The 25,827-nt window shown below is 40.0% G+C and overlaps 1 protein-coding gene across 1 annotated transcript in view; it reads right to left on the bottom strand.

Annotated features, from left to right (window-relative positions):
- TG (thyroglobulin) overlaps positions 1-25,827 on the bottom strand; it is a 149,302-nt gene that overhangs the window by 10,595 nt on the left and 112,880 nt on the right. Inside the window, 4 exon segments of the mRNA XM_036406748.2 lie at positions 6,434-6,538; positions 10,403-10,584; positions 17,871-18,038; positions 18,805-18,969. Of these exon segments, the coding sequence (XP_036262641.2) occupies positions 6,434-6,538; positions 10,403-10,584; positions 17,871-18,038; positions 18,805-18,969 (620 nt within the window).

The raw sequence follows: 25,827 nt of genomic DNA, 5'->3' as shown, positions 1-25,827 counted from the left end.
ACATAAAATGTTCCACTGCCTGTGTGCTCTTCTGCCCCCATTCTGATTTTTATTTTCAGCAAATGCATTTAAAATATTTTTGTAAGAATGATTGGAAATATTAAATGTGCAATTAAAATTGCACCCATCTGCATTATCTTCACATTAACACCAGCAGATTTTTCCAGAGTATATTTGCATATCCAGTATCCTGAAAAGCCATTGTCTCATCCATGTCATGGGAGAGGAGCAGCCTACCAACCCTGCACTTTGCTTGGACTGAAATGGTCATTTGTATGCCAAGCAAAAATAATTTTTAAAATTATATACAGCCACACACTTTATGAAAGGAAATGGTATGTGATTGCAGGGAGAAAAAAATAATCAAAGGATAGCTGGATATTTATAGAAATTCAGTGAGCCAATATGAGGTCTGGTGTGACCTCAGCAGTTCTAGGGATGGATTTGGCTCATTGTGTCTCCTCTCATCATGAACTCCTGCCAAAAAAATGGGGGAAAGGATGTGAAAAACAGATGAACGCTTTACTTTCTTCTTTTCAGGAAAATCAGGACATATGGAAAAAGCTTAACTCCTAACAGGATTAAACTGCCAAGTTTATCCACCTTTGTACCAAAAAAGCCCTGTAGATACATGTGATTTGCAAAAGTATTCTAGAGTTTACTGTGTCTTTTCCACTTGAATTACTCCCAACAAACACAATGTTCCACTTTGCATTATAGCTGTGCCAATTAAAGAAAATAAAACTGAAATAGCAGACAGTAAATTCAAGAGCCTGAAAGCTCACACTAATTGAAAAAAAAAATCATAGATCTTAAGGCAGAAAGAAAGAAAGCACTTTTATCAATTTGTCAGAACTCCTAAAGAACATAGATTACACAAATCTGTCAGGGAATTACTGTATTTAAGATCTAGTAATAGGCATGCTGACACTTGATTGGACTTTTGGGAGACAGAAATTCACGTGTTTGTTCAGTATGGCTACTCTTAAGTGGAATGAATGGATGAATTTCCAGAAAAAGGTGATGTGTACACCTAGAGACCCCAGAGAACATGGTGCTCAACATGCATCCACTTTGTGCTTGTCTTGTAGATTCCATTTGATAGGAACTGCCACTGCAGCACATGGAGCTCCAAAATTGCTTTGTCTTTTCCTGAGTCTTTCAGCTGAATTTTGGTTCATTTAAAGATGTTTTCTGCTTTTTCTGAGCTGGCTACTTTGCCTTTGCATATTTATTGCTAATTTTCAAGATCTGGAAAATCTACTGAATTACAAAGGCCTCTAAACTACTTCACAGGAAGAAAACACAAATTGTCCAGACCCCAAGCCTTTAGAAGCAGAGAAACTTTGCAAAGAGTTGAGAATGGGATGATGTGGCTGTATCAGTGGGACAGTGTTTTCATAGCTGCAGCTGGCACAAAGCAATGGATAAGGCCAAAGGAATGAGAGGCACTTCCAAAGCAACAACTTTTAGGGGATGCCTGGGAGTACAGACTGGGATAGAGAGCACAATGACAAGTTGTTGTTCCAGCAAGTGGACACAGGCAATTGTGGTGCTTGCCCAGCTATGGAGCAGCATGCATTTTGTCACCACCCCACTGGTAATTTATTTGCCTTCTGTATTTATTTGAAGCCCAGAGGCAATCTCCTGTCTGCCTGCACAGCACCCAGACTGTGTCCCCAGCCTGTGGGGTGTTGGTATCACATCATCTCTCATGGGAGAGCATCAAGTGGACAGCAAGTAATGGATGGATTAAAGGACAGGGATATGATATAATTGTTGTGAAATGAAAAGAGTAGAAAAATCTCCTTTAATTAAAGAGATATTAAGTATAGCCAGAATTCCTGCTGCATCCATAAAAAACAGAAACCAAGAATACTTCACATAGTTGAATGGGTTTATAACAAACATTTTTTGTTTTATCAGTCAGGAGTTCTCGCCTTCAGTTACAGGAATCTTAAGTGTCACCTAAACCCAGCCAACTATGTGAGCCTTGGCACACAGCAGCCTTTTAACAATTCACACTAACACACACCAGAATGCATGGCCAGGAGGTGAAGACAGCCCCAAACAAAATTACTCAAAAAAGGCAGCAGCTTATTAACCTTGGGTGAATTTGTCCCATGCAAAATCAAGAAAAGCTTTAATGATGACTATTATGGTCATGTTAATGACTACAAGATAAAGCCTCATTAAGTCTCAGTTTGATGATTTTCCATCCTGCTGCTGTTGATGATGATCAGCCCCCCTCAGTGGGCAGAGGACTGAATTTTAAACCACCATCTTTAAGACAGAACATTTAGCACCACAGTGTGACTTGGAAACTGTGCTGACATGGCAAGAGGTGCTTCTTCAATATAATACACAAAAATCACCCAGAAACCTCTTGAAGGGTTAACAAGGCAAATCTTTGTACAGTTAATAATGTTATCCTTGTCAAAACATACTTCTCCTATCACACATTTCTTTACCATACCTAAAACTATCCTCCAGTTCTCCCCACTAATCCTAGGCAGTGCTGAGCAGTCACATTCCTCCTACATTGTTTAGAATAAATGTTTACTCCAAGGCCTAAGTGTTCTCAAAGAGAGAGTGAGAAAATGGCAGCTGGGTCATGTATATATTTTTACCACAGATTATTAATGTGGGAGTTGGCTCCTCATTCAAATGGGAACTGAAGACTAAAGCAGACATGGTGTCATGCCAAGCTCAGGAGAATGCTACCACGTGGAAGAAGATATTATTTTGCTCTCTGCAAGATCCATTCATCTATTCAAAAACTGTCAGTTCATAGTTTTATGTGATTTTCCACATATGTCATAGACATCAACATAGAGCAGTCTTTTTAACCCTACCCTTGTATCTACACAGCCTGAATGTGTATGCATATGTGTATACATTTTAGAAACATCCAGCTGAGAGAGAAACTTTGGCTAATTTACTTTTACTGGCAAAAATTCCTCCCTGTTTAACAATTTTTGTCTACTTTGCATCATTGTGGTTGAATTTGTCTTTACAGGCTGACTTCTCCCTCCCTCTTGTTTATTTTGCTGTTAGTTATTAAGTGAAACAGGAAATACCAGTACATTTTTCATTCCTGCATTTTAACTCTCTTTTTTGTTACATTTTGGGAGACACCTAAAGTAGGAGAGAGGTGACAAAGTAGAAATTGAAGAATGTGTTGCTATAGGGTGCCTTATCTAATTAGTGAATGGCTATTTTCCCAGACAGAATATTTTGTCCAAGAGTAACTAGTCTTCCACTGTTGTAATTATCTAAACATTATTTTAATGTAGTGTTTCCAATACTCCTTTGAGGTAACCATTAGCAATTATTATAGATTATATATAATTATATTATCATCATCTTTATGATACAGATTGCAAACACAGAGAGAAGGTCCATCTCCCATGTAAACTGACCTCTTAGGAACATTTTAGACACCAAAGTAAAAAAACCTCATTATTTTATCTTTCATGTTACCCTATGGACATAACACTATAAAATTTCCCATTTTAAGAAGTGAATGTTTATATCTCAGCAAACTGGTTGAGAAATCATTATTCTGTCAAAAGCCTTTGAGTGATAGGAATGTCTAATGAGGTTTTCCTCCAGCTACAGAGGATGAGGAGATCTTATTTAGTGTGTCCTCTCACAAAATGCCCTGTACATGACTACCATGTGCAAAATCATACTTTGGCTATTGCATTCATTAACACAAAGAAATGGCTGTAACAGGGTTCTGCTATTCAGGCCTTTGATAGAATGTTTGCAGGGTTCAATTCTCACTTCTGCTGAGCAGGTTCACACCCACAAGTCCTGCCTTCCAGCCTAGGGTGTAGCTTATCTGGGAGAGTACGATGCCTCTGCTTCCCCCCCTAGGAGTCACAGTTTTCAAAGAAGAACTTGAGAACTTTCAGGACTCTGTTCCAATGGTTACAGAAGTCTCATGGAAGTTGGGGACATGATTGCCGGATGTTTCCCCCAGATTAGTTTATATGTTCTACTCGAAGGCTGTTTCATGGATATCACTGGTTTTAGTCTGATAAGATAAATTGCTGATAATATTCCCAAGAACTGGTGTTTTTGTTCCAGATTCTTGATGGTTTCCCATTTTTAGGAGTCACTCTCCCATTTGAAGCTCCTTCCCTCAACAGCATCACAGCACTGGCGTGAGTGGGGCTGCAATGCACATCCATTGCATGGTGGGGGGAATGCTCTAGAGAGGGTGACATGGCAAAAGTGGGATGAAGAATAAAGGAAAATTAATTTATGAATGAATGAATGAATGAATGAATGAATGAATGAATGAATGAATGAATGATAATATTTAAACAAAATACTTGCAGTGTATTCAGCAGAGGACCTAGTATGGGGTCCCTTGGGAAAATGAGGGTATCACTTCATAAATAGACACATTGTAGTGACAAATGAGATCCTCTCATACACAGGCAAGCTCAATTCTGCAACCTCTGTTAAAGTTCTTGCTTTTCAAGCATTTTTTTTCAGCACTTATTTTAATGGCACTTAAGGATAAATAAAGATGAAAGGAGTAAGGATGCCATGCAGCATATCAAGTTGGGCCATTTCTCCTTGCAAGTGGCTTAACTTAAGGCAATTGAGCCTCTGCCTCACGTCCCTGCAAGGTTCAGACAGCATTCTAGCTTTGTTTGTTCTTTTAAAGAGGGTTATGAAAAAGCAAACCAATAACTTTTGCACTAAAGTTAAAGTAATTCACCTAGAACACCAGTGTCAACATAAATATAATTACAATGTGTAGCTGCATGCTATGTAAACTATTGCTGTACAGAAGACTGTGAGGAGAGCTAAATAACATCAGCACAAGAGGAATCTTAAATAGGGCTGGATAGAAGAGAAAATTCTTATCAATTCAAAATCACTGCCTCAAAGCCAGTGGGTCTAAGCTGTGTAAGTACTATTTAATCTACTTACAAATAAGATCTAATCGTAGATGGCTGGGTCACTGTCATTCTCCAAAGCAAGAAAAAACTTGCTGGCTCATTTGAGAACACATCTTTTCTTTTTGTGTGGCTGGATTTTTGGCATACCATAGCTCAGCCCTGTTTGGAGCCTTGTAAAAATCACTTATCTGGGCCTATCAGTAGCCAAATGGAACACTGTGAACATTCCCGCTGGAGCTGCCAGAGAAATAACGGCTCCCTGAGGATTAACTTCTCAGTTAAAAAGAAAGCAAGCCTGTGTTACCACAGCATAATAGCCTTCATCTGTAACCTAGATCTGGGCTGGCTTCTTTCAAATGCTTTTTCATTATGCTATCAGGAAGGAAAAAAAACCCAGGCAGTTTGCAGGGAACTTCACAGGATCAAATGGTGCCAGTAGGAATCCACCATCCCTCCCCTAAGCCCTTTTGGAGGAAGTCTGAGAACAAGGAAAAGGTCTCAAAAAGCCTTCCTGGAGAGAGGTGAGGGTCAGACCAGAGGGCTGGGAACAAGCATGGCCTCCTCATAAGGAAACAGTATGAGGATAAGCATCCCTGTGTGCTTTCCTGCCCTGCTCTGGGGATTCAGGGAGCAGAAGGGGAGACTGTCACTGCAGTTTCTGGTCACCAAGCCTGTGAGAGCAGGAGCCACTCAGGTGAGTCACAGGGCAGCCCAAAGTGCTGACCACTGCCTGCAAACATCAGCACCTCTTCCTGACTTCTGCGAAGGGTTGGGTCTAAAATAAAGCCAGGGAAGGTCACCTTAAAGGCCTCTGCCTGCCAGATTGTTCTGTGCCCAACAAGACATTGCATCTCCCACAGCCACTTAGGCCCTTCTGCCTAAAATATAATACAGCTTGTCCTGCTGACAATCTTTCAAGTAAGCTTCTAAAATGAAGGATGACACAGAGCCTGAGTCCACCAATGCTTGTGTGCAAAAATATTTTTCTTCCCATGAGACAGTCTTTCTGCAGAACAGCAGTCACAGTGCTGGCACAGGAAGGAATAAATCCCTGAGCTCATCCACACTGAAGGCCAGTCAGTACAACTGGGCTACAACTGCACTGACCTCAAAAAAGGGCAGTGCTCAATTAATGTTGAGTAATTAGAAAATGACAGCCCATTTATCTTGAGAGTCATGGACTCCTGATGACCTGGACCAAATTCTGATTCTTTGTGGGAGGTTTATCAGATGCAGAGTAGGAATCTGAAAGGCTGGCTTTGGAACTGGTCAGGGTAGGTAAGCTGGAAAGGGGAAACTCAATTCAGATATCTAATGGGAAGTGCCTCAGTTCAGAAAAAGCATTCCTGTAGAGTTAAAGAATTTATTAGAGACCAATCCCTCCTTTGCTCATCTGAACTGTTTATTTGACATACCTAGATCTATTCATTTATTCCACAGCATGCCCAAACAGTCAGCCCTGGTTTTACAAACTCTAAATCCAAGAAACATAATAATATCCATCTCCTTACCTGCTCTGTGAGGAGCTCTCAGGTACATGGTACATGAAGACATTTCCTTGAGAGGCAGCCCAGTAACTCGCCATGTTTATGATGGGACATGTGATAAACTGGTCACTGATAAAAAAGGAGGAGCAGAGAACAGACACAGTTGTGTAAAGGAAAAAAGGAAAGAACCCCCACAAGGAACAGATATCTCTCTATCTTGATAGTTTACTTCAATTTTCCAAACCAGCTCATATCTTTATCTTCAAGTTGAAGGAAACCACATTCACCCTCTACAAGACTAGCACTTCTCTAGAAGTGCTGTTTTATGGAGTGCTGAGCAATGATAGTAAACCAACCAGATCTGACACATAAGAATTATCCTGGCAAAAAAAACACCACATCAATCCCACTTTAGTCTAGTTTATAAGGGATCATGCTTATAGTAATTTAAAGTTCTTTATGGCACCTCTAGGTTGTGATGGCATCTAATAAGAGGTCTTATGTATTTCCTGGTTTAAGGATCAGTAATATAATTTCTGAATTTGAATCTGTGTGATTTCTTGGGCAGAGTTTCCAGAACTGGAAGAGATAAGAGACCACTTTTAAAGATAACCTGCAGGGTGCATCAATATGGAATTCCTGGTGCAATATGTGTGGGAGAGAAAGATTAACCAATAAGAGTGCAAGAGGAAGTCAAATGGTCAATTTAACACCAGGACTAAAAGGTACAAGTGAAGCAAATGTATCCAAACCTTCCTACCTTCCTTTGCCCCAAGAAGGGGTGCTGGAAGGTGGGGTGAGCAGTAGCTGGAAGAAACATGAGTGGTTCAAGAGGGGCAGGTAGAAGAGAGGAGACCTGACTGCAATAAATCTCACCGTGTTTCCTCAAGGCAATATTATATACACATGCACCTCCACTCGCCGTTCTTCCTGTGCCTGAGGACCCAGCACGTGCTTTGGGTGTTTATATACCTTTACCTAGGTGAGTGCACATAAACATTTCTGCTGAGGAACTGGGAGGTTTCAATTCTCAGTTTAGTGAATCTGAAACAGCAGCTTCTCCTTCAGACTTAGTAGGTTGAAAAAAAACAAAAAAAAACCACTGGTGCAAGAACAAATGGCATCAGAGAAGCATGAAAACATGTTGCTATTTTTAACTGGTATGGTTATGAAAGGCACAGTTTGGGTACCTATCTTGGTTCAGCAGAGTTTATTTTAAGCTCATCTGTGAGACCACAAACTTTGGGCTCACTGACCACCGGGCTCTTCGACAGTTATGGTTGACAACACCCAAATGAAACAAAAATTACTGCGCTTCACACGCCTACCAGCATGGGGCTTTAGAGTAGCAGATGGTCTTTGAAAACCAGGGAGTCTGGGGAGAGCAATAGCCCTCAAGAAATGCTTTGAGTTACATTTCTCCATTTAAAATGGATTCTCAGTTGGTTCTGTGGGCGGGAAAAAAGTCAGCTATTCTGAGGAAGTATGAAAAAAACCCTAAATGCATAGTAACCACAAAAATGAAATGCCTGTCTCTTACAAGCATGGAATACCAGAGTTTTAAAAAGAAAAAAAAAAAAAAAGGAAAGAAAAAGAAAATTAAACTCATTTTACACTTGGGAAAAAATACCAGAAAATTGCAGCTAAAACAAATTTAAAAGCAGAATTATTTTAAAACCACAAAATATGCACAATGTATATAGTTTATAACAACCACTTATGTTGCTTTATCACACTTTGTAATCCTGTTAAAACTTTAGCAGTTAATTCCTTACATAAAACTTTTCTTGGCTTACACATCTATGCTGGTAGTAAGTTTTTTGTTATAAAGAAACAAAACTAAGGAGAAAAAACCCAAAACCAAACCAACCAAACATCAAAAAACCTCAAAAAAAACCCCAAAAAACCTGTTTTCTCCACCACATATATGATGCTGATATAGGTGACTCTCATTCTGTACCTACTGTTTCACCTCACTTCCTGCTGTAGATGGAGTAATTTCCAAAGTGCTTGAAGCAAAGTATCATCAGATGCCCTTGTCTCACTATTCATCCTTTTGCTTGGCCAGGAATAAACCATTCACTTCTTTCCTTAGCCGAGGTATTTGCCTCATATCATAAAGGAGCAGGTAATCCCTATACCCAGGAGGCTGCTGAGCCTGAGGAGCTGCTGGTGTATCCCATTCCTGCTGAAATGTGTGGTGTATCCCATTCCTGCTGGAATGTGTGGTATATCCTATTCCTGCTGGAAATGTGTGGTGTGTCCCATTCCTGCTGGAAATGTGTGGTGTGCCAACCCTTGCAGCTTTGCAAAAGTCAATGTTTGCACCACACTGAGCCCTGGGCTGAATGCCAGTGATCAAATGTGACAGCCGTGTTAAAACAGCTCCTTATAGAAGGTTCTCTGGGTGGGAAGAATGGTTTAAATGTAAATTGTACAGTGGTTTATTATGGCTTAAAACCTCACTGATCTAAAGAATATTCCCCCAGGGGTAACAGTGGTGATGGAAGGAGACTGAAGACAAGTTCTGGCTTTGATGCCCGTGTACCACAGTGCTTCTGCATGTACTGCAGGCAATGGTCCCAGTGTCATGGTGATGGGAGGCCCATCCCTGGGACAGGCTACAAAGGAGGACAAATGTGGCAACATGTGTGAGTTGATAAATGACACAAAGCTCAGCCCACAACCCTCTGGCTTGTTTCCTCCATGACCTCAGTGCACCAGCACACCTGAACCACTCAGAAATGACTGTCTTCTTTTTGAATCAGATGTTTCCCAGAGAATCTTGGCTTCTGTTCTTCTCCTGCTCCTAAGGCTCTCCCAGAGCAATGTTCTGCAGCTCTGATGGAGGAATAAAAGGAAAATCCTGTCTCTGAGGTGTTGTGGAGAGGCTCACAGTGGGACAGAAAACACTGAGAGTGCAGACACCAGGAGCCTGTAGCTATGATGTCTCAGTTCAGAACACAGGTGGAACATCTTGGACAGGCCCATTTGGATTCAAGTCACCAGTTTATAAGCTACATCACATTAGAAAAGTAAAGAGTTTCCACAATGAATCTGCTCATAAAGCAGAGACAAGAATAGGGAAATAATCTTTTTATTCATTTCTGGAAAATCTGTTCCACTTACATGTCCAGTCTCTGAATTTGCTCAGAGGCAGAAAACAGGAAGTTTACAACTTCCACCTCCCAAAGGTCCATGCAATGTTTCAATGCAAAGGATGGGAGTGCATTTACTGCAGGCAAGTTGCTCATTCCTCTGCTGACATGCATGAGGTGCTGGAGCCTGTGCAGAGCAGGGCAATGGAGTGGGGAAGGGGCTGGAGCACAGGTCTGATGAGGAGCAGCTGAAGGAGCTGGGGGTGTTCAGCCTGGAGAAAAAAAAGGCTCAAGGGGAACTTTATTGCTCTTTACAACTACTTGAAATGAGGTTGTACTGAGGTGATGATTACTTTCTTCTCCAAAGTAACAAGCAAGAGGAAATGGCTTCAAGTCATGCCTGACATTGTCAATAAATGTATTTTGCAGGTTTCATAATTAAAAAAAATATGATTGTAATTGCTGAAGTCAAAGTTTTCAAATTTGGCCATCAGGAAAAAGTATCTGACTGTATAATTAGGAGACTGGGAATAAAAGGCAGACTATTAATTCTACTGTCATAGGGATGAGACAATTCAAGGAACTGTTGATGCACAGTGTGCAAGCAACCCAGACATCTATGACATGAAAATGCAAAAAGAAGTATTAGTAGTCTGAACTCAATACCCAGTTCTAGAATGACATGTCAAACTTTTCACAAGGCATAAAAATCAGTTCAATATCTGTTTACCAATGACATTGGAAACCTCAGAGAAAATGAAATCATATCCCCCATTTTCTGTTCATTTACATAAGAATTTCTCAAGTGTTTCAGAATATAAATACACACTTTAGATAAGCAAAACAAGCCTTGCTCAACTCCAATCACACAATTGTACGAGGATGACTTTCTTACCGGGTGGCGTTTTCCAGCGCCCTGGAAAAGGATGAATAGTCATCAGTTGAGTGTTCCAGGGAGTAATACCATGTAGCTGCATCTTCAATGAACGAGTTGGACTCTTCTCCTCCTAGAGAATTTTGCAGGGCCTGATAAAAGGCTGTTTTGCTGTTGGCTCTTCCTTGACTTTCTTCAAATTTCTGAGAAAAAAGTGCATACATGGAATTCAGAAACAAAACCAAAAGATAAGTGTTTTAGGAACAATGTAGGCTCAGATCTCCCTTTGCTGGAACAAGTCCTCTCTGCTGTGATCTCTGATTCCTGGAGGATTGAGTAGGGGACAGTCCTACTTTTGCTTTCCCAAAATTGTCACCAATGAGAAATATTGGCTTCCTCTGGACACACAATAGTACAGAAACCCTGATCTAGTAGGTCCAAATCATAGGTAGCAAGCTGTGCCAATGGATTCTAACAGTACAGAAATCTTGCTGGCTCTCACAGAAGGGGTTCCCAGGGACAGTCCTCCACTGCAGGTCTGTCCAGTGCTGCCTTTCTGATGATCTCCATGAAGGAAAACTAGAAGGGAGAGAGGGAGTTACTGCTCTTTTCCTTTGAAGATTCCAGAAAGCAAACATGCTGTGTAGGCCATTTCATGGCTATGTCACTCTGCCTCTTCTGGGAACACCTACAAAGGAACATGGCTGCTCCAAGTTCTCTATTTGGGTCCCTTCTGGAATAATATCTGCCTTAGACCTGGAAGAGAAATTCCATTCCTTCAACTCCCAATGCAGGGAACAGCCATGATCTTCAAATTTCATAACCCTTAGGGCCTTTCAGAGAAACCAACAGGGAAATGACCTTTTTCCTGAGATCTGTGACCTTTCATAACATAAAGGCAAGTTCCCCAGAGCAATGTGCCCATGTCACAAGGACCACCTTCTGTGCCAAACTTCTGTAATCAAGCATAATTTTACCAAAGCTAAAGACTGCTGGAATTTTTCAACATATCTTTCTTTGAGAATTTTTTTTCTGTTATCCATTGAAACTTTAAAAAAAAATTATTTTAATCTCAGAAACAAAACAACTTCATGAAAGCAAAAAAAAATATACCCTGAACTTTTCTGTGCATGAAGTCCTTTCTAAAGAGGCACTATACAGGTGCATATTGGTTGAAACTTGGATAAGAACCCCAGAGAAAAAGATCTAACAAACCACCTCTATTATTTTGGGCAGTCAAACCACCTCTATTATTTGATGCAAACTAGGACAGTGTCTGCCCAGTTTAGTTACTGTAGATGCTTTACTTAATATATTATTTTGATGGCCCACAGCTGGTTTTCATCATGCTGCTAGAAGGTCTTTCCACAACCCTATACAGAAAGTACAGATGGAATTATACCTTTTCAGTAGAGTCACAGAAATTAAAGATGGAAAATAAGTCCCCATGTGCTGAGGGTGAGGTTTGTCCTTAGTATTCTAACACTCTGTGCATTTTGAATAAGTGACTTTGAGGGATTTGAAAACTCTACCAAGTATCCCAAGGTCCAGGAAGATCTTGGCAATTTGCCTTGTACTTTTAATAGATTCTTCTTTTGCTGGATTTTGGCCCATGCAATGTGAAAGAGTCATGTGGTGCCAGCTTTAGTAATACAGCTGTACTCCAAAAAAGATGGGGAGCTCGCTCCTGACACGTCACCTCATGTGCACAAATGCCACATATGAAACTGCACAGCACTCTTGCCTGCAAAATCATTCAGCTTAAAACCAGCAAGGACACATATTCTTCTGCAGAAAATAGAAATGCTCACTGAAGGCCTGACTGCAAGTTCACTGAATTCAAAAGCAATTTTTCCATCACAGCTCTGGCACACATCACTTTGGTTTCCTACTAACCAGCAGAAGCATTGCTTTGTTTAATTAAGAATGTCTCATTTGAAGACTGGGGTTAGCAGTTGCATGTAAGAAAAGATATTTTTCTGTAGCAGAGCAAAGCCCAATCTCTTATGTATAAATGAACCCATACAAGCAACTTTGATGCAGTGCTTTCACTTTGTTGGCTTTTTGAAAGGGATTTGTTAACTTGTTCTACTCTTGTCATAGATACTTAAAGCAGAGAGAAACAAAGTAAAAAAACCTTAGGGTATTGATTATGTAACCTAGGAACTTATCCATCACTCTCTCATCAATGGTCAATTATCAAATAAAGGTTATGTTTGAAAACCACAGAGAAGGAGATGGATCATCATACACCAACATATGGTTAAGGCGACAAACTCCCTGCCAAATGTTTTTGTAAATGGCAAAAATTGGTGAAAATTAGGTTTCATCAATGATTTTTGAAGTAAAAAAAAATTGAAACCAAAATAATTTGTTATTAAATACAGAAAGATCCGTTCAGGATAGGAAGTCCCTGAGCTGTAAAGTGCTAGAGGTTTGGGGAGCTTTTACCAGAAGTATCAGATTTGCTTACCCTAATCTTATAAGCAGTCTCTTTTAACCACTGCTGAAAACAGCATTTTGTGCTGAAAAGCCACTGATCTGACTCAGTGTGGCTGGCCTTGGGTATTTAATGTCAGAAGTCAAGGAGAAGAGGCAGAAGGCTGGCTTGGTTGGACAGGGATCTTCTCTTGGAAATAAGACAAAAAAGGAAGGTGTAGGCCCAGCTGAAGCAAGGTCAGGTGACATGGGAAGAACACAGAAATGCTGCTTTCCACTGTCGGGAGAGAATTCAATTGGGCAAAGCTCAAGTGGAGGTGAAGCTGCCAGAAATGTGACAGGCAATAAAAAGCTTTTTTCAAATATATTAATGAAAAGAGGCAGTGTAGAAATAACATTGACCCTTTCCTGAATAAAGATGGTCAGGAAGAGGATGGTTGGGCTTTGGAACAGGATCCCCAGGGAAGTGGGCATAGCACTAAGCCTGTCTGATTTCAAGAAGTGTTTTCACAATGCTCTCAGGCACAGGGTGTGATTCTCGGGCTGTCCTGTGCAGGGACACAGGTTGGACTCAATGATCTTGAAGGATGCCTTCCGACTCAGTGTGTTCTATGATTCTGTTCTACAATTCTATGGTTCACCTGTACATAAACCTATGTACAGGTTTCTGTGGTCTTCAAAATGCCCCCAAAACTCTGCAATTTTTCAGAGTTTTCTCAGCAATAATTTACAATATTGTGGGGCCCTCAAGACATGTTGACTCAGACGAAAGAGGGCTTAATAGTCCTCAGAGATGGATGATAAACAGAACTAGCATTTTTAAGATGGCAAGAATTTTTACCCCTCAAACAGCACTAAAAGAGCACAACCTGAAACAATTTCTCAAGCATTGCTTTGGCTACAGTATAGTTTAAACATCTGACTTAAACATGATAGCCAAAACCAAAGCAATATGTTCAAAATAAAATTCATTAAACATGAAAAAGACAAAATATTTTAACTTCTCAGAAATTGATTCAATTCAACAAATTTTCCATGTCCAACATATGTTCCCATTAGAAAATATATGACCAAAGAACAATTTTCAAATCATAGTAGATACAACAGCTGCTACCAGATTAATAGAAACAGCTGCACAACATATAAAATAATTTACATTTTGCTAACCTTTAAAGAAGCATTAGGAATTGGCTCAGAGTTACAGTCAAGTTTTCTAAGAAATTATTTAAGAAAATATTTAAAGGCAGCACATGCACTCCTTTCTACTCTTCTGATGATTCAAAAATATCATAACATTGCCTAAATAATGAGTTAAATACTGCTTACTGTTCTTCTTGCTGCAGGATAGCTTATGGAGCATATGAGTAGAACTGGCCCAGTGTTTTACTTGAAAAGAAATTGTAGCAGTAGGTAGACCAAATATTTACATCTTCCAAGAGGCAAAATATACTTTTTAACAAACTGAAACAGTGATAATGCTAACAGTGTATGTACAGATCTTAGGCCTTAAATGGCATTTGAGAAACACTGTCACAAAAGATGGTGAAAGACCTGCCACCATTCAGCAGAGTCTTCCAAGGTTTCTAACTAGTTTCAATATGAAGTAAAGAGTTCAGCCCATTCTCCTCACTGATGGCTTTTATGGAGACACTTCTCCCTGGTCATTACAAGAAATATACCCGTATCTATGACCTGTTGTATATTGCTGAATACCTTTTTCCATAAAGAAATTAACTGACTACAATAAATTGCAGGATGGTAGTTCTGTTCTACACAGATCCATTTGCTTACATGAGGTAAATAAACTAGATATTTATCTACCCACTGCCCTATGTACTGGATTTGGGTTCTGCATCCAACTAGATTGTACTAAGGAGGGAAGGAAAAAGAAAGGAAACACATGAAATACCACCTCAGTCTTTCAACTAAATCCTTGCAATGTGGAGATTACATAGTAGGTGCTTAACATATGGAGGACACAGAGTGGGCTATACTGATCTCCATTCAGACAGAGATAAACACAGACATAGAGAAGCATGAGTGAATCCATAAATTTAAGGCCATTAGGTCCTCCCACCTGACCATCACATATAGGACAGGGATAAAATTTTTGTCCAGTTGGGAATTGAAATCAACATTTCTAGAGGTTTCTGCTCAGCTGCCCTAATCTCTGACTGCTCAAAGCTAATATTCCCTGAAGGTGTGCCATGGGAATTGCAGTGAATGGGTTCAGGCTTAACCACTCCATATGTCACATAATAGTTCATTATGGTACCACTTGCCATTCCCTTAACAAACTCTGCTTTGTTTCCCACTTAGTTTCAACCTTGTGATTGCTGCACTGGGGATGAGTAGGAAGTGCTCCAGGAAGTGATGAATCTGGCTCAGTTCACATGAATAAGCATTTCAGTGAATGCCATAAAATGGACATTTCATGAGCATACTCTCTGCTGCAAACATCACTGAGAGACCTCAGCCTTTAATTGTAAGCAAATCAAACATAAATGCTTTGCTAGCACATAAGTGGTGCCTTCTGTCTTTCTGTTTCATTTTTCATAGCAAAGATCTTAATAGGCACATACACAGTGTTGCAGTGGGAGCAGAGAGACACCCAGAGCAACCCAAGGCCACTGAGATGCCATAGAACAACACAGTGTCAAATGGATTTTCCACCTTCTGGTCTGGTTGCAGCCTAGAGTTTCACTTCCACTTTTTTGTGAAGAGTGCAAAGAGTTTATAACACTTGCATGCAACTTCAGTCTAAGGTGATAAGATTTGCACCGTGTCTCAAGCTTGCTTACATCCAAATAGTTTAAAATGTCTCCTTACCATTTACAGGATCAGTAATAAGAGAAATCAGGATTAATAGAACAAGTCCTTGACAGAATTGTCCAGCACAGTTATTCCCAGGAACTGGTGGAGCAAGCCAGTAGAAAAACATTTAACCCTCACTCTTTGCACTGTCTACACTGACATCAGCCACTCTAAAGAAGATGGAAATTAGGACTTTGCCAATTCCATAGGCTTGTCAGAGCACCCTTCAGCTGTGTTTGTCCACTGAAATACATCCAGAGATCTTGTCTCTGCAGAGCAGCACAGCCATAGGTGAATTTTCACCCCAGAGAGGTTTGCTTCCATCTTTCTAGAACAGATGAAATACTTTCAAAGGCAAACTAGTAATTATGCCTTGGTTTCCAAAATTCAGTTCAGTGCTCTGTCCATCAGCTAAGCCTTCCCACATGCCTGAGTGTACCAGTAAAACCAGCTTTGGCCATTCCTAGAGAGGTGCAAGTGAGATTTACCTCAAAGGAACCCTTAACATTAATTATGTGGATGACTGGGATACAGGGTGGATTGTCTCAAATCCTTCTTTGAGGTCTGCTGTGGAAAGAGGACATTTCGCACAGGTTAAAGATCTCTTATGAAATTTATGAGAGAGGAAATGGGGTACAGACTTCCAAGTAACAACCACCATCTGCACTAGATTTTGTCACTGTAGCTAAATATGTCTGTGGCTTATTCAGGACTTCATAATCAGATTGACTGCAACCATACATGGTCATGGCCAGCACACAGAAATGCTGCTGAGGACCTGGAGATTGCATCTTTATAAGTAGCTCAGTGATGGAAGGAGCATTACAGCTTCCCAACAATTAATACCCTACTGTGTCGACAAGGGAGAAATCAGGAAACTTCAACCTTGCAGCAAGTCTTTAAGAAAACAACCCAGACAGGAATACAGACTGGCCAAAGCATGCATATTCCCTCAAGTCCTAAAAGCCTGAAGCCACAGGAAAATAGAAATAGAGGGAAATTTTTAAAAACCATTAGTAGATGTGATCCTTTCTTACAGTTGAGTTGCACCAACTTACTGAGTTCCCTTCCAATCTTATTTTCTTCAAGCCTTTAAATAAAAAAGATATTTCCAGTTTTATTTTTGGACAGGCAACATTTTTCTACTGAACTCTCAGTTGCAAGTGTTTTTCTTTTCATTTCAATCTGACAGTGCTGGGATTTAGCACTTGTGCCTTTCATCAACATCATGATTTGTAGCAAAATTTTTAATACAGCATGGAATTTCATCTCAATTTTGCAGACAACTGTCATATGCAGAAATAGTGGTAAAGGAAAGAATTTCACTTCCTTGTCTTCATCACAGGACTTGTAGTGAGGTCACTGAGGTTTATTCCACTCTCAGAGGGTCTTGATTATTATCTTCAGGCCTCCAGCATCACACTATACCTTCTGTACCTTTCTCCTATGACTTTCTCTTGAAATTGATTCCAAAAGAGAAAAAGAAATGAAAAAAAGATCAAGAAATTTCTGACAGAGAGTAAACAAGTAATATGAACTTTAATTCAGGTGGGCCATTAATCCTGAATGAAATTGGTCTATGTGCTATTGGCTACCAGCAAAGAGAAGCTGGGACATTTCAGTGACTTCTAAGAGGTGAAGTATTGCAGAAATCCTGTTGCAAGGTAGCAACAGACAGTATAGCATGGATGAAATAATTTTTGTTTTCACCAGTTTCTGTCCGGAAACCTGAGACCACATCAGGCCAGTGCTGCTCCTTACAACAGCTAGTCCATACTCAGAATCATCTGTACAAGAAAATGCACTTCTAGGAGACAAAAGGAAAAAAGGTTGCTAAAGACAAGAGGAAAAGGTTGATAAAAAAAACTCAAAATGCTGATTTAATCCTGCAGCACAGTGAAGAAATTTATAGTTAAGTTGCTTTCATCTTTGTGAGATACTACTGAGACTGAAATATAAATAGGATTTTGAAGACAGTAGAGCATAAATGCTAAATCACTTCTGGTCTCTTACCATTTTGTATCTCCCACAGAAATATTAATCAATACATATTATTATGTCATTAGTCATCCTGACCAAGACTAGCTGGAGAAGGACAATGCATTTGCATATTTTTGTGGAGCATAATTCACAACTTGTAGAAATCAAAAAGCATCTCTCCAGGCTGCATGTGATTACAGTCATTACTGTAATCACAGTGATGGCATCAGTTCATTAACAGTGAGTGTCTTCCTACCTTAATTGCCTTGGCTCTGCTGATGAGACCATCTTGTTGAGCACTTCCAATGAGCAGATCTATTTTCTGAAGCCGAGGGCGCTGCAGGGTTTTAGCTAAAGGTTCCTGGAGGTAAATTCCATCTATCACTGGACCCCAGTACTGGAATGGGCCACTTATAGCCAGCAGCTATGATGGCAAAAAAAAAAAAAAAAAAAGAGCAAGAATTGTGCAGTTAATTCAGCTTGCCCTTTAATTTTATTTTATTTATGCTTAATTCAACTGATTGATTCCCTTCAAGTGAACAAGTGACCAGGTAATATAAGTGCAAACTCATCATTGGCAGGAAACAATGATTTTGCTGACAGTCTCAGTAGGTGAAACAAACTGAAGAGGCCAAGAGGAATGATAGTCTTATAGTCATAAAAATGTTGTTTTAAACTAGGGATTGACTCCATGCTGGTCCTCATTGGAAAATTTAATGCAGGTGGGTGTTTTAATGTGTGGGTAAAGGATCCATCTCTCGATTTATTTATACTGCAGATTTCACAAGCCTCCCACTTCAAACACTGAACACTGACATCCCATCCTGCTTCATTTTCTGCGTAAGTTCTGTTATTAAAGCTGCAGACATTTGACTCAGAATAGAGTAACACCCAGGGGCAGGCTAGAGGGAACTAAAAGGAGGGAAAAACTAAAAAATTTTTAGATTTATTTCAGAAGACATGATTAAAGCAGTGTAAAAGGAATTTAGTCTAAAGGAGAATCAAATTGTGATTATTCATAGCTCAAGGCTGGATGTCATGGACAACAACTTCCTTCCACCAAAAATAGTCCAGTTCCTCTTTCACAAGGATTCAGACTAAATTATTTTTTATGGTTTCTCTCTCACAACTTTGCGTGAATGGAAACTTTTTGATTTCTTGCCAATGGCATTTGCTTTGGTATGTTGTACCTTAGTTTGAGCATCATTGAGGACACGAGCAGGCAACTGACGAAGGCAGGCTACAATTTCCTCACTGGTGGATGAAGGGCATCCCACATCTTCAGCCAGGGCTGCTGCTTGGGTCTGTGCCCTCTGGGTAGTAATTATGGATGCTGGAGAAAAAGCTGAGCCTCCCTAGAAAAAACCCCACAATATCAGTCAATATATGTTGTCAGAACACCTGGTTCCCTGGTGCAGGTACAAAAGATGAGAAGAAAAATCTTTCCACCTGCAGAACATAAACCCCTGGTTTTTAAATTAAAATAAGCAAGTTCTAAAGATCAAAGCAAAGGAGTGAAGGGTCAGTTAGGCTGTTTCCAGCTCTGCCACAGATATTTTGGAAAAGGTCTAAGTATCTATATTATGTCTCTAACCAAATCACAGATCTTTCTGAAAACCTTGGTGGAAGGAGAAACACTGAGACAGGAGCAGATTTAAAGAAGGTGCTGTGAGGGAATGGAGAGCCCATCTTACAAGAGGAGACTAAATGGAGTTTTATCAAAGCTCTGATAAACAAGAGCAGAGAGCAGGTGTGATGTCCATAAAGAAGAGCTATTTCTGCCTTGGGACAATGCTGGTAGAAGGACAAATGAGCACTAAGTATCCACATTGAGTATAAATCAACTTTGGCTAGAAACCAAGGATAACTAGCAGAGGGAGCAGTGAGGGTCTGGAGGTGCTATGAACTGAGGAAGTAGGAACAAAAGACTGAAGGAAACTGCAGAAGATTAACCAGAGCATGAAGATCAAAACCAGAGCACAGGCTCCAGTCGAGTCTCTACCCCAGACTCTTTGTATTCTTGCTACAGCTGTGCCAACATAGCAAATGTTCTTAACAAGAAAGAATGGCACAATTTTTTTGAGTAAACATGAAAAATAGTTGTTGCAAATGCAGATAAATTAGTTTAAATCTGATAAGATCTGACCTAGAACAGGCAGGTTGAAATAGCTCTGACATGGTTCAAATGACTAATTTCCAAACATTTGCATCATTTAGTGATAATAGCTGCTAAAATTAGCTCTGTCCTCTAAAAAACCCCACAACCCAGATGCATGGTATGATAGACCCCAATCTATTGAACTGATTAACATACTTCTTACTAAATTTGCTCAAAGCATAACTACAAGTCTTAAAAAGCAAGTTAAAAAGAAACAAAAACCAATCAGCAAATCTTTAAATTGAAATTGTCTCAAACCTCTGAGCCCAAAGAACTCTGTGAAGCCCTGGCCAGCACCCATGAGACTTTTTATATTTCAAACAAGCAGAGCCATTGATACCAATGGGATACCATTGCTCACAACTTGAGAAATTGATTACCAAAATAGTGACAAAGAGGTAATTTGGGTTTGGGTGTAGAGACAATCTTTTAGTTCACTGCATGCAGAATTTCCAGTGATACTACCCTCCTGATAGGTTTCTCTTCTTTTTAAGCAGATCTGGAAAACAAGCACTGTTATTAGCTTCATGATTGAGATGAAAATAGTTGCAGATAAGCAAAGGAAAAACCTAATTTTCTAATCTGGGCCACTGTAAGAGCCATCTTGAGTTTTAGAGAGTGGAAGAACTAGAGAAGAAGAAATAAGCATCACTTGGTCTTATTCCTCACTTCAGCACTCAGTCTAGATGAGAACTCGAGTGAGAAATGGGCTTTATCCTCTCATAGGATTTGAAGTGGCCTATTTTGTGTTTGTAGGCATGATATTTGCCAGCTGCTGACTAGGTACACTGACTCAGCTGGTCATGAGAGAGAAAGAAAAATATCTCTTTGATGAGATTATCTTGTCTGTGGGTGGGTTCCTAGGACACTGAGTGAGATCCATTTATGATGAGTAAGACTAGAAAAAGGAACACACCATGTCAGCTTCCCTCAGAAAAGGAGCTTCCTTGCATGAGGGAAGGAATTATTACTTTCATGAGGAGTAAGGAATTATGAGCCCCCTCAATACAGCAGAAAATTAAATCCAGGACTGCACAATATTTATGCACTAATCTGGCAAACATATTCTTCCACATCAGATCTGAACAGGCTCAGCATGCTTTATCAAGTATCCAGTACCTCCAAATGGTATTAATTTTAAACATAATAATAAAATCTTAAAGGATTTATGTTCCCTAAACTCTAAAAGTTTCACAAATTTTGAAAGTGTCAGTTTCTGTGGAAATTCTGAAGTTGCTGTCTTAAAATGCCAAGTTTGGTAGGGAAAGAGTACTGAAATCAGATGATATATGGAATCCAAAATTCACTGGGACCAAGCAAAACATCCTTGTGTGTGCTTGATTTTGAACACGTTTCCTCCTGGAGATTTTAAAAGCTGTGCAAAGTTTCCCTGTTTCAGATATCTACAACCTGAAAGTTGTAGATATCTTGCCCTGAGGTCATGTACTGAGCAAAACAAAGACTGCAAAGGTTCTGAATAGAAGTGTCCCCCAAGTTCTCTACTGCAGGGGCAGAACTAAAAGCTTGGGCAGGCAAATCTTCATGTCACAGCAAGGGATGTGTATGGGCTGTCAGTAGATATAGTCAAAGCTCAATGAGTAAAACAAAACCCCCAAACTTCTGCAAATACATTTCTGAGGGGAGGAGAGCTTGATGGAGCCTCAATCTGGCTGTGGATATTTTATCTTCTTTCTGTGAGTGGTTACATTAGGTTTATTTGCTCTTTATTCTGTACTTTTTCTTCCATTTTCCACCTAAATGGCCACTTTCTCAGTTTGCTTTTTTGGTAACACCCATATTCAGGAAGCAAGTCCTGCATCTGGGGTTTGAAAGAGACCAAATCTTTGGGATTTGAAAGAGATGTGGAATCTACTACTTTTAACCATGTTTAATTTTTGCTAGGACTGGAAGCAGGAGATAGAGAAACACAAGGTATCATTCAAAGAGTATTTAGAAACAACACCATTATGTTTCCTTCCAAGGTGCATCCAAAATTTGTTCCAGGCTTTAGAAACATGACTTCTCTTAGAGCAGAAGTTATGCAAGCAAAACTGTACCAGTTCTCTGCTTTACAAATGCACATCAAAATTCAGGGTCACTGTTTCTTCGTTGTTGTAAAAAAAAAAAGCAAAACCCTTCAGGAACAAATAAGTGAGCATAGAAGCTGGTACTGCCTAGAACTAATTTTCTTTCTTTTTTTGAGCTTGCAGTTTTCACATTAAACAGAAATCTTCCCTAAACACTGAATTCACATTACAGGTTGGGCTCAGGACAGAGAGAATAACAGAGCTACACTTAGTAGTTCCCTCTTTTCCCATAATTATTTGTTTGATTAGTCCAAGAAACCAATAATGGAGGACTTGTGTACTCTAAAAAATAGTACTACTTAGGCAGAAGCAGAAATAGTGGAGGGCCTGTTTGTTTCCATTACATGACACCCGTACTACCATCAACATGACAGAATCATGAATCAGAAAACCAAAAATCATGAGATCAGCTCAAGAATAACAAACACTGTGTTCTTTTTGTTAGTCCTCTGGTATTTAATTCTCCAAGAATTCTCCTGTACCCATGAACACAAGAGCTAAAAAATTCACTTTTAAAACTAACAAGTGAAATCTTTGCTATTCCAGCAGAGTTGTTTATTGAAAGTGAACCTCTAAAAAATGACATATTCAATAAAACTGTAGTCAATAGTCACTTTGTCATCACTGGGGCATCATTTAGAAGTGATTAACAGGGAGCTGAAGCCACACACACTTCTTGTTTTAGCTGTCCTTACAGACAGACCCACAACAAGGGGGAAGGAGTAGACAGAGGAAGTTCCACTGACATTTTTGACATCGACCCAGTCGAAAGTGTTTGAAAGAAGAAGCAGTAGCAGCTGTTTTATACAATCCACAACAGCATCGTTACACTGCTCTCCAAAATTCATAGGAATAGGAGGAACTTTACAGTGTTGAGCAATAGCACCTACTGCAAGTGATGGCATTGAAAATGGGAGTCAAAGCCTTGGGTACTATTTAGTTCAGGGACCAGGAGCATTGCCAGCATTTCTTAATTTCTCTTTTCAATATTAGAGGCTCAGACACACAGTAGAAATTCAGATAGCAGGAAATGTTGCAGCTCACAATGGTGAGAAGCTGATTAATTAGCATTACATGAAGGTGAATTCTCACTTTGTTATCAGGCTGTGACCAGCTGAGCTGGGGCTGATGACTCTTGCAAACTTTTCTTTTGGGACATCAGAGCTCAACAGACTTTCATTGGTGCTATCCTGGCCCTCCCACTTCTTTCTCCACAAGCTCTTGCTGCTGTTCTGATGAGATGATTAAATAGAATATACGGACCTCTGTTTGGTTTGTTTGGCCATGTTTTGGTAGTGAGGGAGTCTAAATGAAATAATTGCAGTGTTGTGAGGAAGAGTGAGAATGGAAAATCCCAGATGGTCATAATCATGCTTTACTTCTCATTATCCAGCTCTGTTTAATTGGTAACAAATTAAACTAATTAAAATAAATTAGTTTGATTTCCCTGTCTGTGCTGGTAACCAGTGGGTGATTTCTCCCTGTACTTATCTTGACCCATGAGATTTTAATTTTATTTTCTCTCCCGTGGCAGCTGAGGAGGGCAGAGCAGGTTTAGTGAGCAGCTGGTGTCCAGCCAGAGCCAACCCACCACAGTGCTATCACTGTACTCTGTACCTGTCTCACAACATATCTGGAAAAGACAATTGCCATGTAAGCTGCAGTGCTCAATGTCTTTTGATTCCTCATTTAGTTTGGAAACTCACTTCTGCAAAATATTTCAAAAATTATTCAGAACACATCTAATGATTAGAAACTTCATGGGAACTAGATTTTATCTCCCACACTCTGCAAACCCAAACGCAGCTTCCTCTCCTCACATCATGATCTCTTGTTTTTTCCCAAACTGACTTGAAAATTAAATTCTTTCTTGTCTCCTCAACACACGCACTCCCTGCAAGTGCGTGGGGTTTCTCTGATGGCTGCAGCCAGAGCAGGCTGTGTGCCCTGAACCATGCTCTAGGCAATGCAAACAGCAATTACAGTAACACCACCCAAAAATGAGATCAAAAGACATCTAATGCAAACAGTCAGAGCAAGGAAATGTCCTTAGAATTCTACTTTCCCAAAAGAGCCAGCTGTACAGCAATATTTTATTTGTTAAAAATAGGCACTCTCCAGGCTCAGATGCACACAGTTCCCAGCCAGAAGTATCTGTCAGACCATCTGGTTTGACCTCCAGGATAGCCAGGGCTCTTCCATTTCCTGACTGCTGAGCTCAAGTGCTTCTTATCCTTTAAAACATGGCTTGTGTTTGATCTTGCATGAAGCATTTAAGCTGGGCTCAGAGACACAGAGAAATAGATACCACAGCCTTCTCCTTGGCAGTTTGTGCTTAAGGATGATTCTCCATGGACAGGCAACAGAACCTTATTTCTGTTTGAGGGTGCCTTCAGTTTCAGTTAATGCCAGATTAAAGATACTGTTTAAATCCTGTTTTTTCTTCCTGCAAAAATAAGCAAGCTGCAACTAAATAACCACTGACTCAATTTCCCAATGAGTTCAGGAGATTATTCTTTAACAGACTAGATTTAAACTATTTTCAGAAGTTGTTTTCAATTTGGACCCTATTTGCTTCTTTTTGAAAGGTTGTTTTTCAGTGTCCTTCATTGGACACTGAAACCAAAACTTAGATAACCAATTCTGCATAGTGACCAGTGCTTACAAGAACTGAGGCTGCAGGGCTCTATGTGATGACATTAATGTAATTCTTCCAGGCTTTCATGAAGCCTGGCTTCAAGAGCCTGGAGAAGTAGAAAGCTTTGGGAACAGCTCAGGGAGTCTCTGTCACAGCTAGGAAGACATTTGGCAGACACCTGGCAAACAGCAGCACAGGGAGTGTAACAGGGAATGGTCAGGTCAGTCCAACAATGGAAGGGGGGGCTGAGAAAGAAACATCTTTTCCTCCATAATTGTCTACTAGACTGTAATTTCCATATAAAATGGAGGGAAGACAAAGGTTCTCTTTCTTATATCAAAAATAACATTTTGAAGAAGGAAAATTTCTTTTCATAGATCAGCCTTTGCAAACCCCTCTTTGCTGACACCAGAGGCAGCCCTGCAAGGACAATGTGCCTCTCACAAGTGACTCACAGAGTGCCTGTGTCAGGTTAGTGACTTGAATAACAGGATATGAATATTTCTAAGATTACATACAAAGTCCTACTTAATTCATACAAGCACTTTCTTCCATTTAGATGTAAACACTAATTATCAATTATCCTATTTGACACAAGGTATTAGCTAAATGCACAGAAAGGGTAAATCTGCTCTCATCCTTGCACAGGAGCAGCCAGCCACCAGCAACAGGCAGAAATGGCAGGGAAATGGAGAAGTCTCTCTACCACCCTCCACTGCAAACTCATCTGTTCCTCTACAAGCATGATACAGTGTCTGAGATTTACTGCGTTTCCAGCAGATCATGCTCTATCAAGCAAGTCCAACCTCTCCTTAAGTGTGACCAATCTCTCCTGCTAAGTCCGAGACCTGTCCCATTCCCAAGTGCATCTTAGGATGTAACTTTATTTCTTGTAAAGGCACAAAGACTGTCAGAGGCAGCCTAAGGCTCAGGTTTGAGAGGATTGGGAACAGGCTCTGCCTCTGCCCATTCCCACCTGCAGACATCCCCTAACCCATCATATTTTAGTAATTCTAGAGACACTGTTCATCAATTCAGTGAATGCCATTAATGGATATGCATGTCCCATCCTTGTGATTTGAAGAAAGCAAGATGGTCCTAAACAATAAAATATAACTGGCCAGGGTAACCATGGAGCTGTGCTTTAGACTGATTAGCTTATCAAGCTCCCTTGTGTTTTCCTGACCCTTCAAACTGAAGACTGCTATTACAGCCCATCAAAGAGAAAGAATATTCTCATGAAATTACCAAATTACCAATTTTTTGCACAGCTTTGGGGATTTGATCAGTGTTTCCTAGTTTCAATAACAGCTACACAACAGCTCCCACA

The sequence above is a fragment of the Molothrus ater genome, chromosome 1 (genome assembly GCF_012460135.2).
Source record: "Molothrus ater isolate BHLD 08-10-18 breed brown headed cowbird chromosome 1, BPBGC_Mater_1.1, whole genome shotgun sequence".
NCBI lineage: Eukaryota > Metazoa > Chordata > Aves > Passeriformes > Icteridae > Molothrus > Molothrus ater.
The sequence above is the reverse complement of the archived record's forward strand: the minus strand, read 5'-3'. Positions and strand labels throughout refer to the sequence as shown.